Genomic DNA, 19,607 nt, shown 5'->3' with positions numbered 1-19,607 from the left:
AATTCTGTAACAAGAAAGTAGATTCTGAATTAGTTCGATACAAATGAATGTAACTGTTTATGTAGATATTTATGTTCCTGCCCTGTTTTGATTATAGCATTATATTATAAAAGACACTAATGTGTCTTTTCTTTTTGTTATTGAGAATGTCATTACTGGTGAAAACTCAACATTTTTTATTTCAGAGGTAGTATAGTTATTTTCTTTTTTTTTTATATAAATTTGTGTGTGTATGTGAGAATGTTAGCATCAGGCAGAGCTGTTAATAAAGGAACTTAGACTTTTGGGGGGCCATTAATAACAAAATACTAAAAAAATTCTGAAAGTTTATATGGTTTAAGTTCTTTCAGATTATTTAAACTAGAAAGATTTGAAGAAGGATGTGTCATGTAGCATGATTGGTAAAAGATTGACGTAACATAATGAAGTTCATGGAAACAAATAGAATAAGGAAGTGAAAGTCGCATCATAAAGAAAATGATGAAACTTATTGCAGCCCTCTTCTGAGAAGTCCTGATTTCAGTTGGCTGCCTTGCCAGTGGGTGTCACTGGTCATAAGGGAGGCCCATCCTTAATAGCAGAATATTTTTTAAAAATTTCGAAACTTCGAAACATAAAGCATTGTTACTGATTTTGTACCCTAATTTTTGTATTTGAAAGATATAACATTTATAAATTTACTACTTTAGTTAGAAAGCTAGCAATAATTTTAAAAATTATATTTATTCTCATTTAATTTGTACTAACAATCTTATACAAGTAGGTACTATTAGAATTCTAAATTGGTAGGTCTTCTGGCCTATTGAGTGGCAGAGCTGGGATTTGAACCCAGATAATGTCTCTTCACAGCTCATGCTCTTAACCCTCTGCTTCATTGCCTTAAAATGTGATTATAGTATCAAGAATAATGATTTAGATTTTAGTTTTATGATTTTTTTATAATATGAAATTGCTTATCCTTTACAATTTTAACTTTGAATATACTACCCTCTCAAATTTCTGTTCAGTATCTCCTAGTATTACATATATTAACTCCTTTCTCAAGGAAGAAGCCTTTCATTTCACAGTTGTACACTACTTTACCATAGAATCTAACAACTATGGCAGCAGAGCCGTGAGTGGAGTAGGAGTAAGAGGTTTCTTTTTGAAGCTTCTTAGAAAAGGGCCAGGAGAGGCTATTCTGAACAGCATGTTGCTTATACTTCTCTTTCTCTACCTTTTATCCACATTGCTAGATGTAGAGATATTGTAATCATAATCCTAATCATAATCATAAATTTAGAATTTATAATATATGTTTCCTGCTTATTAGCAGGTTACTTATTCTGTATCTTCAACTATTAAACTACAGATAGACAAAAAGGGACTCCTAAGTAGTTGGAAAAAAATTACAAAGTTTATGCATTAAATTCATGCACCTTAAGGGGAGCTCTTTCTCAGGTCTTACTTACTGTGATCTTATATGAAATTCTAATGAAATTTATCTGGCTTTCCCGTGTGTAGCAGATGATGGTTCTATAATTCCGTCTCTATGATTTAGAAATCTAAAATGCTCTGAAAACCAGAAGTTTTCTCTTAACCCATTTAGTGGCAAAACATGATCTGAACTAATGTAATGCTACTTATAGTCTTCACTTACCGCCCTCTTAATGTGAATATACATTTTGCTGCAGAAATATTAATGTGCTTATTAAGGGGTGCTGCCTCAGACCTCACTGACACATCACATAACATGTCGTACTTGCTTTGTAGTCCCTTCTAAAATCCAAAATATTCTGAGTTCTGAAATATGTCAAGAATTTTAGATAAAGGATCATATACTTGTATGATCAGGTGCCGTGACTATAGTACAAATGAGGACTAGAAGATAGAACTAAGAAGATTAATCAGTAACTCAAGCATAGCAACGTTAGGCCTTTTAGTGTGGAGCCGTATTTCTCAACTTGAATGATGTATGGATTCCTTTTAAAGAAAAAAATTATAGACAGAATCCATTTTCATAATCACTGACTTCAGTTTCTGAAGTAGTTATTTTTTTTAAAGTCTTTCATTTTTCTTTTCGAAAATGGTAAAATACATTTTTATACTGTTATTGAAATGAAAGCACAAAATGAAAATTTGCAAAACTTATGGCCCCCAGAGTATATCCATGGGACACCCTGATTTGAGAAACACTGATAAAGTGGCAAATAGTCCTATATCCTTGAGAAACCCCTATAAATATCATTCTTTATCAAGTTTTTGTTTATAGTGATGAACCTGAATCATAGTTAAGGGGTTAAAATATCTTTCCTATATTTAAAGAGTATGATTTTTTAAAGGGATGAGAAGAAGCAGCCTCTTTAACAAAAATATGAACAGATTTTTTGATAACCACCTTCCACCTCCAGGGAAATGTCTCTACCTACTGCCGGTTGGGAATCACTGTCATAAAGAACAACTCTTACTGACAGAAGTGAGTGAAATACCTGAAGTGTGCTGAGGCAGAAGAAACTTAAGAACCAATGCTGTGAGATACAGGAAAACACGTACGGTAGAGATATTACCATCAGAAACTAATGTAAACATCTGTTTCCAGCAGCATGGTGAACTAAGTACCTGGACCAGTCTTTCTGCTGAAAACAGCCTAAGATGCTGGATAAAATGCATCAATGCTCTGGCACAAAAGTAAAGAATATTTAGACTGAGCCCTAATTGGAAACCCAGTGAGGTAATCTGAGTACTAAAGCTAGCTATTACCTTGAGGGTATTTACCAAATCAAGAGAGCTTGTTTTCATGACCTTGTGGGGCTCAGAGATCAGGAAGCAAAGCCCAGACTTAGCGAAGGTAAAACATCTAGCAGGAAATAGTCTTCTTCATTAATTTGGAGCCCCACAGGGCTATACTGTCTAGGTGTAAGAGTGATCTACAAATTCTTTCCCTTCTTGTCCCCAGGGATGACAAAAAAAAATTATCTTTCTAGAATATTGCTGCTGATGGGAAAAATAAAATCTCTGCTGATTTGTTACCACAAACTAGCCCTCACCCTGGTTTACAGCCTGAATTCACACCAAACCTCAAGCTAAGAATTTAAAATTACCTCAGATTGTTACTACTCCCAGGGGCCTGACAGAAGCAACACAAATTATCATCATCAAAGAATTCCTGTTGGTAAAGTACTAATGAAAATGGGTGGCTTATAATAAAAACTTACAAACCATCTGAGGAAATGGCACAATATAAGAGAATCAGCAGAATCAGACCTGGAAATAATTCACATATTGGAATTATCAGATGTAAAATATAAAATAAGTACATTTAATATGTTCAATGAAATCTTAAAAATGAGGAAAAGAGCAAACATTTTGTAAAAAGAATCAGAAGTTCTAGAAATGAAAATGTGCAGTAATTGAAGTTAACATTCAAGGAGTAGATAAAAGTAAATAGACCCCATTGAAGAAAAATTGATATAATGAAAGATAAATCTGAAGAAATCCAGAATGCAACACAGAGAGATAAGAAAATGGAAGATATAAAAGAGGTTAATAAAGGGGAAAATTTTAAGAGAGAACAGAACACTTGCAAAGTAATATAGGGTTCAAAAGCAAGCATGGAAATAGAAGACTGTGAAATGATGTACTCAGTGAAAATAAATCTTAACAGCTATGACCTATTCTAGTTCAGCATAGAATTCTATAACTAGCAAAAATACCTTTCAAGAACAAGGGTAAAATAAAGACATGCTCAGAGAAAAAAATCTGAAAGTTCACTAGCAAACTACTTCTTAAGTAGAAGGAAAGTGGGTCATAGAAAGTCTGAGATTTCACGAAGGAATGATGATCAGAGAGAGTAGTAAGTATATGGGTAAATTAATAAAAATTAACTATATAAACAATAATAATAGTGTCTTGTGAGATTAAAAATAAAGAAAAAGCTAGAACTAAAGTACTAGTTATTTTAGTTATTTACTAAATACCAGGTATGTTATAAACCAGGAGAGGGTGATTGGAGCTAGTATTTAAAAGATCTTTTTATTACTCAGGAGAGGCTAAAGGTAACTTTGGATTTTGATAAGTATGCATGGTAAAACATTTAAGGTAACACTTTAGTAATAGAAATAAATATGTAACTTCCAAACTAGTAGATGTTAAAAAATGGAACCAGAAAAATAAAATCCCAAAGAAGGCAAGAAAAGAGAAAGAAACATAGAAAGTGGAACACCAAATAAGGGGATAGAAGTAAACTCAAGTATATCTATGCCTTATATTTTAAAATGTTCAGCTATATGGGGTTTAGAACAGAGACTACAAGGAAACAAAAGGAAAAAATGTTAAAAGTAAAATGATGGAAAAAGATGTACCAGGCAAATATTAATGGAACAAAGGCTGGCATATCATTTGAAATAGACTTTAAGACAAGTAGAATTACTAGAGATAAAAAGAACTGATACATAATGGTAAATGTTTCATTTTGCCAGGAATATATAGAAGTTTTAAATTTGTATGCAACTAATAACCATAACCACAAAACAAAACCTAACAGAACTGCCAGGAGAAATGGATGCATTGCAGTAGTGTAGTGGGGAGGTTTTAATGTATCTTCCTCAGTATTTGATAAATAAAGTAGACCAAAAAAAAATTGGTAGGAATATAGAAAATTTAAACAATGTAATTAAGAAGCTTGATCCAGTGGGCGTATATTTTCATCCAGTCACTGTGGAAACATCAACTGAATCATTGTGAAAATCAACCCCATACTGGACCATCAAACAAGTTGCAATGAATTTCAAAGGATTAGTATCCTAAAGCCATTTCAAGTTAGAAATCAATAAGAAAAAGAAATTGCGTGGAAATTAAGAAACATTCTTCTAAATAACTCATGAATGAAAGAAGAAATGTTAATGGAGTTTGGACTGCTTTTTGTTTGGAAGGAGATGTTAGGTCACTCCTCAGGTTTGCTTGTGGCAAACACAGCTCTGAGAAATGGGCCACCTAAAGGCCTTTCATTCTCAGCATACCCTGCGAGAATGTGCAGGAATGCTAAAGGCCGATGGTAGATTGGTTCTCCCAACAGGAAGGATGCAATTTTTAATAAATGATGCTGGAATGATTGTGTATTCATATGTAAACAATGAAATTGCATAAAAAATACATATGTTTTTGGTTAATTGAAGACTTAAATGTGAGAGGTAAAAACTATTTTTAGAAGACACTTTGGAATAAACCTTTATTAATTTGTTGTAGGGAAGGAATTCTTAAATGAGAAACAAAGTACAGTAACCATAAAGGAAAAGATTAATAAAGTCAACCATATTAAAGTTAAAAACTTTTTCATTAATAGAAACTAAAAAAAGGCTGAAAAGACAAGCCATCTTGCTTGTCTTGCTTAAAAAGACAAGCCTTCCTACTAAGGAAGGATATTTGCATTACATATAAGGATTAGTATCCGAACAATAGAACAGACTTCAATAGACAATAGAAGAGGAAACCTAAATATATATTTGCCATTTGGTCTTCTTATATATGTGAAAAGATATTCAGCCCTATTACTAATCTGGGAAATGCAAATTAAACGGCAGGGAGATACTATTGCATAGTCATCAGGTTGGCAAGAAAAATTTTTGATGAGTACGTGGAGCAGACAGAATGCACATACATTCCTGGTAGCAATTTATCATTATCAGTTAAAGTTGAACAGAAGAAGACTCTGTGACCCAATAATTCTACTCTTTGTCATATATTCTGCTTTAGATGTATACCCCAGAAAAATTCTTGGCAGTTGTGTTCCAGGAGATGTGAACAAGGATGTCCATAACAATACTACTTGTAATAGCCCCAAACATAAACTATTGAATGCCCTTAAGAGTATAATAAATTGTGATATATTTGTAAAGTAGAATACTAGTCATCTGTAAAAATGAATTACTGCTGCAATAATGTTAATGAATTTGATGGGGAAAAAATAAGTTTCAGTACAATTCAATTTTATATGATGTTTAAAAAACATGGAGGGCTAAATATAATGTTTAGGGATCCTATGATATGCTAAAACTATAAAGAAAAATTCTTTTTGTTTGCTTAGTCTTTGATACAATCAATTAAAAACACAGACAAATTCAGTCAAAAAAATCTGTGCAGTCATAACCGACGTCTTGTGTTTGGGGGTTTCTTAGTTATTTTGGGCAAAAAAAGCTATCGGTGTAATACCTCTAATACTCTGTAATGCATCATCTTATGTTTCAGGTAATACTGAAAATTCTGCACCTTAGTTTCCCTTCTCTTATCCAGTCTCTGTCAAGCATTTCCTCTCAGACCAGTGTTAATACCACCCTAAGCAAAAGTGCTCTCCTCTAACCTTTTGGGAAATGGTCTAAGAATTCCAATATAGAATTTTATTTTTCTTGTCCTAGAGTAGTATATCACTGTAATATTGAACATAATATGCAGATATGTAGATCTCTGTTAAACAGACACCATTGACAGATGCATGAGCTGCACAGCTGTGGAAAAATAGTACATTTTAATCCTGAGCCCTCTTCTCAAGATACTGCCATGGCCGTTCCACAGTGAAGCTCTAGACCAGGGGTTCCAGAGTGATTATTGTACTGAGTTTATTTGAACTGTCCACTTTTAAAATTCTCCTTGTCAGAAGAAATTCTGTTCTTTTCCTGAAATATAGAAGATTCAGAGTCTTAACACAAATGTATACTTTGCTAAATTGTTTTGTACATTTACCTGCTTTTCTTGTAGCAATGTCTTGGTTTTAGAAATTGGTTTATTAGTGAATGCGTCCATTACTTGGGTTATGCTAGTTAGACTCCTAAGAAATTGGAGTACATTTTTCAAATCCCACATCATATTCTCTTGGCCTTAAATGCTGATTTTGAGTGATGTTTATTATGTGTAACAATTGTTTGTGGTTTGTTGAAGTATTGTTCTTAAAAGATAAATAAAAGGAAGTGTTACATCACTAACCTAGATTTCTTTTTATTTCTTTACTCATTTTGCTTTATGAAGCAAACTTCCATGCACATTATTAGTGATCTGCTACTGAGTGATTTCAGTTCATTTTAAGAAGTAGTTTCTTATAAAACCAGAATTTTCCAAATAAATAAAACTAAAAGTTTTCTTGATTTTGGTGTGAAATATACAGACTTTTCTCTTGTAGTGTTACATATTATATATTTCTGAAAACACTAAAATATTGCACCCGGCTGATGGGTTAAGTTACCCAAAACGTATGAAGCTTTGTAACCAGAACACTAACAATAAATCCTGATAAGAATAGAATATTTTAAAAGATATATTAAATTTGTTACAAATAGAGAAATACTACAATCAATTTAGGATTAAAAAAAAAAAGAGATAAAGGTAGCCTGATGGAAAGGTGTGCAAGGAAGGGTTGCGCAGTGTTATGGAGGCAAGGGTAAAATGCATAAAGATTTGGAGAGAAGAGCTCATTAAGCACTTCCAAGAAAATGCATGTGGCCGAGCTGTGCCAACATGGGTTGAATGAGAATTGTGTATAGTGCTGTATTTGCAACAGCTTGCTACTTTCCACTGTGTTAGCCTATTTTGGGTTCAGCTGTTATTACTTAGTAATGCAAAACCATAGGCTGGGGAGAATCATATACGAACCAATGTGATTTTCACACTGTACTAAAATGTTTCCCCTGTTTACCAGTGAGCTAATTCGTGTTACAGAAAAGCTTGGTAACAGAATAGGCTGTACTAAGAATATAGGAGGTGGCTTCTGTTTTTGCCTTCAGGCCTTTGGTAAGTCCGTGACCTTTTTGTGATTTAATTTTTTGTGAAATGGAAATACTACAACTAAAAATAATCTAGCACAACTTTTTCCCCCTTGAGTATATTGTTTTAATTTTAAACTATAAAAATGATAAACATATTAAAGAAAAACTGGAAAATAGAAGAAAAAATTACCAACTTACTAATATAAACCACTGTTAGCTTTCTGTATATTTTCTGCTTTTCATCAGTTTTTAATTAGCTTTTTTGCTTACTTCACAAACTTCAAGACAGTCATTTTTAATGACTACTGAATATTAGATTGACTAGATATGCTTTGGTTTACTTAACTATCTCTCTAATAAAATATGAAAGTTGTTTATAGTTTTCTATTATCTTTCATAATTCTTGGATGAACATGTGTGTGTGTGGGTAAAAGAGACAGAGAGGAGAGAGAGAGAATCTTTTTCCCTATATGGGATTATTTCACTGAAGTGACTCATAAGTGGAATTATTGAGTCAAAGAATATGATATTTTTAATGATTCTTGATGCATATTGCCAGTTAGCTTTCCAAAATGGCCCTAGATCTTTGCCCAAAATTCTATGTTATGTATTTTTTTAAACCATTGCTAAACTGGGCAAAAATAGATATTGTTATTTTTATTACTAATATTTGTGCTTACTACATACATACCCAGTACTGTGCTAAGTACATTATCATATTTGATACCACACTTTTTATTTGCTTTGCATTTCTTTGATTGTCAGTGAAGTTGAATATTTTCTAATGTATTTGTTTGCTGTTTATATACTTATTTATGGGAAAGATCATTTGCCTAGTTATTGTCATGGACTTAGTGTTCTAAATGGATTGTGTTCTAAAGTATTCTAACAGGATAGTTTAGAAACAGCTCTTTTCTCTCCTTGAAAATACAGTGACAGTTCAAACCTTACTAAGAGACTGTCAGCCTTTCCTTATTAATACTTGATTTTTTAACTTTGCTTGGCTGTATACTTTGTGTAATCTAGCATATTTGCTAACATAGTATTGCTTTATACCTTAAAGTAATGGGATTTTATTCTAAACTTGTAATTCAGAGGAATAACATATTTGCAACCATCTGAATTAGTTTCTGTCATCAATATATTCTCATATCTGTCAGCAGTATATCTGTTTTAAGTAATATTGCTAAAAATATAAGTTCCTTAAGAGAGTGAGTGTACTCTACTGGACAAAAAACTTGAATATTGAACTCAGCCTGGTTTATAATTTTGGCTCTACTTTTTATTAACTTTAGAACCTTAGACAAATGGCTTACTTCACTTCCATTTCCTTATTCCTAACAGTGAATTTACCATTAAGTAACAATCAGAAAACTGATTCCTAGCGTTAAGGATTTGTTTCTAAAATAAAGTTAACTCTTAGGCAAATAGCACAGCATTTGGTACAGAGTAGATATATATGTTGATTATAAGTTCATTTCAGTTTGAAACAATTATGATTTGAGTGCCTACTTATGCCCAACATATTGTTAAGATTCATGAGGAATACAAAAATAAAAGACTTTTACCCCTTGTGGAATTCACAGCCTGGAATAAAGGACCATACATAGTGGTGCAGAGTAAGTAGAGCTGATGCATTTTAAAGCCCATAGCATAGTGTCTGTAATATAGTAAAATCTTAGTAAATGTTGGCCACTGCTGTTTAGTACTCTCTAATTTCTATATGTAATTGAAGATGAATGGAGATATAGGTGAAAAGGCAAAAGTGAACCATTAGAAATTAGTCATTCCCTTCTTTGAACACTGAGTGCTGTGTTGTTTTTTTTTTTTAAAAAGAAACAACACTTTCTTCAACCAATGAATTTTCATCCATCACATTTTTAAAATTCCCTATGGGTAGAGAGACTTTGCTGGTAAAATGAATAATTTGGTTGTTACTAGGACAGGATGTCATCTCTGAAGTATATTGTGTGCACATGTGTATACGTTTATGTACGTGTGGTTTTTTTACAATTGAAATGCAAACCAAGTTTGTTATAATTTGATCTTTCCCTTTTTACGTTGTCTTGGTGTGTCAAGTTTAGATATAGGTGTACATGAGAGAGAGAGAAACTGGATATGGAGAGAACAGTGATAAGATTTAAAATGGGTAGAATCAGGTCGTTGGTACTCATAGATGATGTATATATACTGTTAGCAAGATAATGTAGTGATTAGAATTTTGGTTCTCAAGTCAGTCTGCCTGGGTTTAAATTCTGGTGTTTCCAATTACTAGCCAGGCAACCTCAAACAGGATGCTTAACCTCTCTTGAGTCATTTTCCTCATCTATAAAATTGGGTTAATAATAATGCCTGCTTTATAGGGTTTAGTTGATGGTTAATTGAGACATAGTATGTAGTGTTTTAGCACAATAGCTGGCCTTAAAAATATTAGCTGATGCTATTGATAATTGAGTGCTCTGAGACTGCATCTACTAATAGCTACCAGAATTCAGATCGGCTGTTTTACATCTAAAATTGACCAGTTTTTGTAATTCTTGGAGTAATTTGCCAGCTATGTTCTAAGTAAAATAAAACTTGGGAGGTACTTCTCATATTCAGTTATATAAGCATAAGTAGCTTGAATAGGATAATGGAAGACAGGGAAGGTTTTTCACTGAATTCAGAAACAATGTACCTTTATGAACCATTGAAAATGGGTTAGTTCTATCACTTTTCTCTTTGGTCAGTTATTCTCCCATGCTAAATTTTTTGAATTGAGGTGTGTTTCAAAAGCAAAACAAAAGTCATTTGAGAAAATAGAAATAAGAAGGGATAGTTTAGAAACAACTTTTTTTCCCTCTCCTTGAAAATACAGTGACATTTCAAACTTTATTAAGAGAAAGTTAGCCTTTCAGTGTCAGTACTTGATGAGATAATATAGAATGCAGAGTTAAAACTGGAATTTACAAAAGAAATAAATATAAATTTTGCTGATAATCAATTTTAGTGAATAAGATATGTTATCTTTTTTTTTTTTTTTTTTTTAGTGAGGAATATCAGCCCTGTGCTAACATCTGCCAATCCTCCTCTTTCTTTTTTTGCTGAGGAAGACTGGCTCTGGGCTAACATCCGTGCCCATCTTTCTCCACTTTATATGGGATGCCGCCACAGCATGGCTTGCCAAGCGGTGCGTCGGTGCACGCCCAGGATCCTATCCGGTGAACCCCGGGCCGCCGCAGCGGACCACGCGCACTTAACCGCTTGCGCCACCGGGCCAGCCCAGAAATGTTATCTTTTTAGTATGATAATCTATAAAAAATACCAGATGTTCTTTATCCCTTTACAGTAAATATTTCAGATTTGAGGAAAGGGTTTATTTAGAATTATTGTATAAGCAATATTTTAAATTTGGTTATTTTCTGTATTGAGCCATAGGTATGGCTATTATAATAAAGTTATACATCCTTAAGATGCATAGATGATAAAGTCTTGTAATCCAAAGAAATAGTCTGTTCATCTTTAATAATAATAACCATTACTTATTAGGTGGTTACTGTGGGCTAGGGACTTTAATAAGTATTTAAAATACATTATTTAATTTTGTTAATATCACCCATACATATGATGTTACACTGCTGCATTTTATTTACAGCCATTTCAAATAATATGAAATAAGTTCTGTTCCTTGTATTGTAACCTTTAATGTCTTCATTATACAAATATTGTGGTTAAATATTATGTGGAATAATTGCAAAATTTCTCTGATTTGGGAATATTTATGTATTTTCTCTATCCGTGAGCTTAAAAATCTTAAGTATTGCGTTTATTGATAATTGTTTCCTTTGTTGCAGAACTATAAGAGTAAATGGGTCCAGTAATTGGAATGACTCCAGAAAAAAGAGCTGAAATCCCAGGAGCTGAAAAGGTTGCAGGATTAAGCCAGATTTACAAAATGGGAAGCTTGCCTGAAGCTGTTGATGCTGCCAAGCCAAAGGCCACTCTAGTGGACAGTGAGTCAGCAGATGATGAACTCACAAACTTGAACTGGCTTCATGAAAGTACTAATCTTCTAACAAACTTCAGCTTCGGAAGTGAGGGTCTTCCAATTGTCAGTCCATTGTATGACATAGAGGGAGATGATGTGCCATCCTTAGGACCATCTTGCTGTCAGAACCCAGAAAAAAAATCAGCAACTTCAAAGCCTCCATATTCCTTTAGTCTTCTCATTTATATGGCTATTGAACACTCTCCAAATAAATGTTTGCCTGTCAAAGAAATTTATAACTGGATTCTGGACCGCTTCCCATATTTTGCTACTGCACCAACAGGCTGGAAGAATTCTGTTCGACATAATCTGTCACTGAATAAATGTTTTCAGAAAGTGGAAAGAAGCCATGGCAAGGTCAGTGTTTATGAACATTGCTATGTTTAGGGAGGTGGGGGAAAATTAACATGGAGGCCTTAAAATATGGGGAAATCAAAGGAAGACAAAAAATAGTCAAATGAGATTACTTCAGCTTGAGCTTAATTATGTTCATCATTTGCTTTCATTCGAGATGTTTTTAAATTTCTTAAGTATTGCTATAAATCTAGCAGAGTTATGTTCAGGCTACTATAGGTACATAAATTAGTTTTTTAATGTTCTAATTTTTTATTCTTAGTTTCTGTAGTGTTTCAGTCACTCTATCAATGTATTCTTATTTATTCATTGTGACAGTCTCTGCCTTAGAATTGGAATGTAGACCATTTACATTAATTGATGTGTTTGAGTTTAAATCTATCATCATGCTATTTGTTTTCTGTTTGCTCTATCAGTTTTTTTTCCTTTTCCCACCTTTTTATGGATTGAGTATTTTTTTTATGATTCAGTTTTATCTCTATTATGGGCTTATTAGCAATTTTTCTTTTCTTTTTTTTTTAATGGTTGCTATGCAGTTTTCAGTATATATCTTTAATTTATCAGTCTACCTTCAAATAATATTATGCCATTTTACTTATTATCTGGCCTTTTACAGAAAAAGTGGACTAATCCTGCCCTATCTGAATGAATTCCTTTTTCCTGGAGAAGTTTATTTAACATTTCTTATGGTTCAGGTTTGCTAGCAATGAAAAGTTGTTTTTAACCTTTTTGTGGAGGATAGGTATAGAATTCTAGGTTGACAGCTTTTTTTCTTTAAGTGTTTTACAGATGTTACTCTTGTCTTCTGGCTTGCATACTTTCTTATGAGAAGTCTGCTGCCATTCTTATCTTTGTTCCTCTGTTTGTAATGTTTCTTTTTTTACTGTCTTCAAGATTTTTCTCTTTATCACTACTTTTCAGCAGTTTGACTATGATGTGCCTATGTGTGTTTTGTTTATTTTTATCCTGCTTTGGTTTTTCAGAGGCTTTTGGATCTGTGGTTTGTTGTCATTTATTAAATTTAGAAAATTTTTGCTTATTACCTCTTCAGATATTTCTTGTGGCTCACTTCCTACTCTGGGACTTTAAAAAATATATTAGACCATATGCTGTTGTCTCACTTCTTGATTGCTTTCCCCATCTTCCTACTCTTTTCTCTTTTTGTTGCAGTTTGGATAATTTCTATTGCTCTTTCTACAGGTTCACTCTTTTCTCTATTGTGTTCATTCTGCTGATAAGCCTGATAAAACTTCTTCATATTTTTCTTTTCTAGCATTTTCATTTGCCTTTTAAAAAATAGTCTCCATCTCTCTGCTAAAATTTCCCACTAGATCCATAAACATATTAATCATAGCTATAGTGTCTGTCTAATTTCAGTATCTGGTCTATCTCTGGGCCTGGTTTTGTTGACTATTTTATCTCCTGTTTTTGTGTGTGTTTCATAATTTTATATTAAATGTCCAATTGTTTGTGAAAGAATGGTAGAGACTGAGGTAAATAATATTTCTACCCACAAATAGACATGCCTCTACTTCTGTCAGGTTGTTAGTGTGAACAGGTATTGGTCAATCTAGTTAATAATTGAGCTGGGTTTAGAGTTTGTGGTTGTCATAGTTACCTCCAGTGTACCATAGGCTTCAAATTCCTACAGAGATGGACTGCCAATACTTTGTGCTTACTGTGAGGCCTGGAATGTCAGATGATTTTTTATCAGCATTTCTGCTTCACCTTTATCTTTCAGCTTGTTACACGTTTGGGGATGGGAGGGGGGTTCAATAGTTCTCTCTGTGCTCTTGCCCCTCCCATAGCAATAGATTGGTATAGCTTGTTACTTGGTGCAAGGCTCTTGGTGCAGGCAGGGTGGGTATCTCAGTTATTCTGCTCCAGTTTTAATCTTAAGCAGGTTCTCTATGCCTGTGGCTCAAGAGTGGGACTTTCCTTGCCTCCTCCAGCAGTGGACAATCCCTCCCATTTACTCAGAGTGGAGTCTAGAGTTACACTCATCAATAGCCAGTTATCTACATATGGCTAGTAGATGGCATGTTGGACAGCAGGGATATAGAATATATCTGTCATTATAGAAGTCTTATTGGACAGTGCTCTTCCAGAGCTCAGGCCAATTTCCTACTCATTCCCATCATAGTAGTTAAACTCTGCCTAGTATCAAGTGGGAGATCCTGGGTACAAATGAGTGACCATTTCCTTTCCCAGTGGCAGCAGATCTCTGCTTTGTATCATTGGAGGATCTGGGCATGAGCCCTTCTCCTAATGACCCATTGCCTAGTGTCAGTGAAGTGTGAGGATAGGTGGATTTTGTACTTCTCTCCCAGCAGCAGCCATTCTTTGCTTGGGACTGGATATTTTGCCTCTCTCTCAGTGTTAGCTTTTACTTCATATCAGAGCTTTGTCCAGGGTGGTGTAGGCAGGTTTTGTGCCTATCCTATAATGACACCTGATCTCACCTTATGCTCGTTTGGGGACTGGAGCATACATAGGCTTTGCCTGATATCCTTACTCCAGCCTCAAACCTTGGTAGGTTCTGCACATCTGTCTCCGTTTCCAGGGGTGTCTCTCTTAGGTCTCCTGCGCTGCCTGCAAGCTTCCTCTGGATACTGGATGGAGCCTGTGGAAAAATGCTGGCTAGTGGATGCAGACTCTTCACCTGTCTGGGAATGCCAGGGATGTTAAATTATCTTGCTGGCTCACACTTGGCTATTTGTTAAAATTTGAGTAGTTTTTTTCTTACCTTCTTTTATGACCCCCACTTCTTCTGTGCTCTGCCAAAGTAAAACAGTTTGTATGTTCCATCTCTCCTCACAGGGACCTGTTGCATTTCAGAATTCAGTTCTTTTAGTTGCCTGCAGCCTTAGCTCTTGGATGGGCTCATAAAAAATTATGATTTTATAGATTATTTTTTTTTCTTGTGAGGCTGGGAATGATATTCTCTTATGGCTTTCTATACCCCAAGTGGTAGCAGAACTCTCCTATTCTTATTTGGAATAAAAATTAAAAGAGCAAGTAATTATATTTTTAGATGACTGAAGGATTTTCTAGGACAGTGGTGTTCAAACTTGAATGGACATGTTGATCATCTGGGGATCTTGTTAAAATGAAGATTCTGATTCAGCAAATCTAGGATGGAGACTGAGGCTTTCATTTCTAACAGGCTCCCAGGTGATACTGATGCCGCTAGTCCACGGACACACTCTGAGTAGCAAGACTTTAGGGCACATCATCTTATAGCTACCTCTTTAAGGTAGTATTAGTTATCTATTGCTATGTAACAAATTGCTAGTAAACACATTCTCTACTGCACATGGAATATATATGAAGACCAATTATGCGCTAGGCCATTAAAAAAGCCTCAGTAATTTCAAGGGATCAGTCTCTGTCATAACTAGCCTCCAAGATGCCTCCCAAATGAGCCCCACCTTCCAGTATTCATGCTCTTGTAGTGTCCCCTCCAATATTGAGTAGGGCTGACTTTTGTAACCAAGAGAATATTGTGGAAATGATGGAGCATGCCTTTTGGGGCTAAGTCATAAAAGACATTATGTCTTCCATCTTGGGCTCTTGGATAACTAGCTCTTTGGGAAGCCAGCTACCATATCATAAGGACACTTAAGCAGGCTTGTGGAGAGGCCCATATGGCAAGGAAATAGAGCTTCCTGCTAATAGCCATGTGAGTGAGCCATTTTGGAAGTAGATTCCACCAGCCCCAGTCAAACTTTTCTGTAGATAACTGAAAGTATTGGAAATTCTGAATGTATCTTTTCCAGCATGCATCATCAGATTTCATTTTTGAATTGTACCACTTAATTCTTTTCTAGTTTTAGACCTATTCTGTTTACACTTGTGGTGGGACGTAAAAGGGAAACTGTTAGTTATTTAGAAATATGGTACAGGAAGAGTGGTGATGTTGTAGGATTAAAACTCTAAGTTTGGAAGTCATCAGCATTGATTTTCAGTAGAAAATTCTAAGAAAAGTATGGTGTAATGGAAGCTAAGGGAGGGTAGGTTTACGTGTGAATGAGCAACAGTGTCAAATGTTGCAGAAAACTTGAAAATGATTGGCTAGGAAGAAGTGATTGAGACAAGTAACAGCCAAAAGATTGGGATTCAAAATATATAAGCAGTGATGTGCTAGTAAATATTTAACAGTTGGGTGGGGGTCGGGATGAGGATGTAGCTTTTGCAGATTTCCGTGGTATAAATATTTCCGTCACGGCCAATTCAAGCTACCACTATTGTGTCATTAAATGTGAAGTTGATAGATGTTTATAATTAGCACACTACTGTATGTAAGGAACTCATATAATTCAGTAAGAAAAAGAAAACCTAAGAAAAATGGACAAGAACATGAATAGGCAATTCACAGACAAGGAAATACATATGGCCAATAAACATATGCAAAGATGTTCATCCTCACTAGTAATCAGGGCCATACAAACTAAAAGAACAAAAAACCAGTTTTTACCCGTTAGAATGCAAAAATTTTAAATGTTTGATAATATCAAATTAGATGAGGACATGGGAAAATAAATATCAGTAGTTTCACACCATTGATAGGAGTGTAAATTAGTCTGACCATTCTTGAGGGCAAGTTGGCAATAGTTATTAGAATTAGAAATGTGCATGTCCTTTGATCTAGTGAATCAGATTCTGATTTCTCCCCTGGAGTAACAGTCATACTTACATGCAAAGAGATGTGTATTAGAATATTCATGGCGATATTGTTCGTAATAAAACTTTTAGAAGAGTGTGTCCAGTGTGGTACAATTTGTGGTAGTGATCAAAAGGACTTGTTCTTGTCCATAATTTTTAAATGTGTGCATTATTTATATAATCAACCTGAAACATTTTTGAATGCTTAGAGAAAGAAAAGAATTGAGGAAAAATATTCCTTATGAACAGGAGAGCATACAGTCCAGAGTACAAGGAGAGTGTGATAAAGAGAAAGAAATCGTCTTAAGAGATAATAAAGAACACAAAGGTAAATACAGAGATTGTAATATATTGGGACAAAACTAGCAAGGTATTGCTACAGGTCAGAATGGGAGGGAAGGAACTGGTAGGTGATGGTCCTCACAAAAATCACTAGACCACTTTGCTTAAAAGTCTGAAATTTGGACAGAAAGTGATACATTCAAGTAGGAATGGGAACACCTGTGGATTTTTTTTTTTTTAATTTATGAAATACTTCTTGAATCAATGCCTCAAAATGACAGTATTTCTCTTCCAATCTGCAGAAGGTGAGTAAGTTACACTTACTTCCATGAGATGTTGGAATTGAATTTGGCAGCCTTGACAGCACTTTTCTGATGAATAGCTGTTATCTAGAGATGATAATCTCAAAAAGAAAGCAAGATGGCAAGATTCAGGTCAAACTACAAAGTGGTAATGATACCCAGCCAGCTGGTATAGCTGCTGATTAGATTTTTCCTCCTATCATCCATAGCATAGTTAGTACTCTCAGAAGACAGATCTAAAAATCTTGGCTTAGTATTTATCTGCTTCAGGATTTTAAAATTACAAAAGTTAGACATGGTGTTATTTTGTTTGTTTTGGTTTTATTTTTATGTTTTAAATATTAACATCCAAGTCTTACATTTACTTTTCTAACTTTTTATAAAGCCAAACTAAGACATTATAACTGTGAGATTTTACCTGGGAAACATGAAATTAAAAGTTTTTCCTGGTTTAATACAATTTTAGTCTGTACATTTGCATAGTGATGACTTGCTTCAATAGCTGAATCCCAGGAAAAGAAGTGATACTAACCACTATAAAGTTCATGCTATAAGCAAGAGTTATGAATTCCCTTTTTAACTAGTTAATACCTTTTAATTCAATGGTTTTTAAAACCACTGAAAAGGTAGTCAAGGGGAAACTCTATTAAAATGTACAGGGCAACTACATAAAAACATTTGAGGAATAGAGAACATTGCTTCTTCTCCCAATCTGTTCTTTACAACTTCCATTAAGGTAAATCTTTTTAAAGTTTATTTCTTAGTACAGTCCTCATTTCTTCAAAACCTTCAGTGATTCTCTATTAAATAAGTCCAGAAACCTTAGAGTTCCAAAATGCAAAATAGTAAATGAGACAATGCACATTTCCTGTTTCCATTGCACAAAAGATTTATCTTGTTATAGGCAAATTTAGTTTAAAACAATTCTTAACTTCTAAAACTTTATTACTTGTGTTCTGTCATCTAAGCACAATAAAAAAGAGCCAAAGTTTTTAAGTGAGAGTTAGTTAGAAATAAATTCCTTTTTGCCGTAGACTCTAAAACCTAGATTAACAAATACATAACTTTATCTCTTGTCACTGATAGTTGGTGAACAGACCCGGTGAAAGGAAGTGCTGCCATGGTAACCTAAACCAGACTGTTATTTGGAGACCTTGCTCAAGATACTTAACTGCCCTGAACTGCAAGTTTTCAGTACCAGTTCTTCCAATTTGCTATTTCAAGGAAATAGCAGTTCTATGATCAAAACAATTTGCAATTATCTCACAATAGAATTTGAAAAGTAGACTTGAACTAAACAGTTTCTAGGAGTGTAATCTCAGGAATACCAAGATAGAATGTGGCTAGAATTATTAAAATAATTGTCTTAGTCAATATGTAAAAAATAATTCATATCTGTTCTGTATGAAACTGAAGTGGTTTTGGGGCAAAGGATGTGTGGGTGCTAACATTTAAAGTTTTATTTCCCTATCATTGAAACACATTTATCATTTGGGCCAAGTGACTGAAAATATATCTAATTTAAGAAGTTTCATCACTTAATCCAAAAATAGATTTGTGAAACTTGACTTCTTTGAAAAAAAATCAAAATTTCAAATACTTGTTTAATATAGTTGATGTGATATCTTGCTGCTGAAGGCAAGAAAAAAGTTTCACCTGATAGTATGGTATGTTTCTTTCTATATTACAGTGTGATATGACACCCATGGTTTTTCTTTTCTTATATATTTGAGTTGCTAGCGTGTTAAAAACTGCCTTACACTCAATTACCATACTTTTCCTCAGACAAGAGCTTTTTTCCCTTCTAAATTTACTGTATCCCTTGTTCTTTACTACCTAACTTTTGTCTTTTATTCAGAATTAATTGATTTTTGTTCTTATTGTTGATTTTTTAAAAATTCCCTCATCTCTTAGAAGTAAAGGAGTAGGAATGTACTGTTATTAAACCATATAAACTCTTACTATATACCAATTTCAGAATAATCATTTAGTATTCACATATTTTGCAGCCCTATGTCACTTACATTTAAATTACCTTATTTGAATCTCATCACAACTCAGTGAAGTGGCCTGGTTTTTTTTTTTCATGGATGAAATGTGAATGAAAGGGCTGACTCTTAGAGATTAAATGATTCGTCCAATATCACATAGCCAATCAATAAGCAATGATTAGGACATCAGTTTTTAAACATGTGGAACAGTGTTCTTACAGTATGCCATTCTTCTATAATAATTATGACATGATAT

General features: G+C 34.0%; 1 protein-coding gene across 3 annotated transcripts in view; it reads left to right on the top strand.

Annotated features, from left to right (window-relative positions):
• Positions 1 to 19,607, top strand: part of FOXN2 (forkhead box N2) — a 57,132-nt gene that overhangs the window by 18,427 nt on the left and 19,098 nt on the right. For all 3 annotated transcript variants that reach the window (XM_058551282.1, XM_058551280.1, XM_058551281.1), the window contains exon 2: positions 11,564 to 12,114. In XM_058551282.1, the coding sequence (XP_058407265.1) occupies positions 11,578 to 12,114 (537 nt within the window). In that variant the 5' untranslated portion in view covers positions 11,564 to 11,577. The remainder of the gene's footprint in view (positions 1 to 11,563; positions 12,115 to 19,607) is intronic.

This window comes from Diceros bicornis, chromosome 12, assembly GCF_020826845.1.
Source record: "Diceros bicornis minor isolate mBicDic1 chromosome 12, mDicBic1.mat.cur, whole genome shotgun sequence".
NCBI classification, from domain to species: Eukaryota; Metazoa; Chordata; class Mammalia; order Perissodactyla; family Rhinocerotidae; genus Diceros; species Diceros bicornis.
This window is presented reverse-complemented; position numbering and strand designations above follow the sequence as displayed.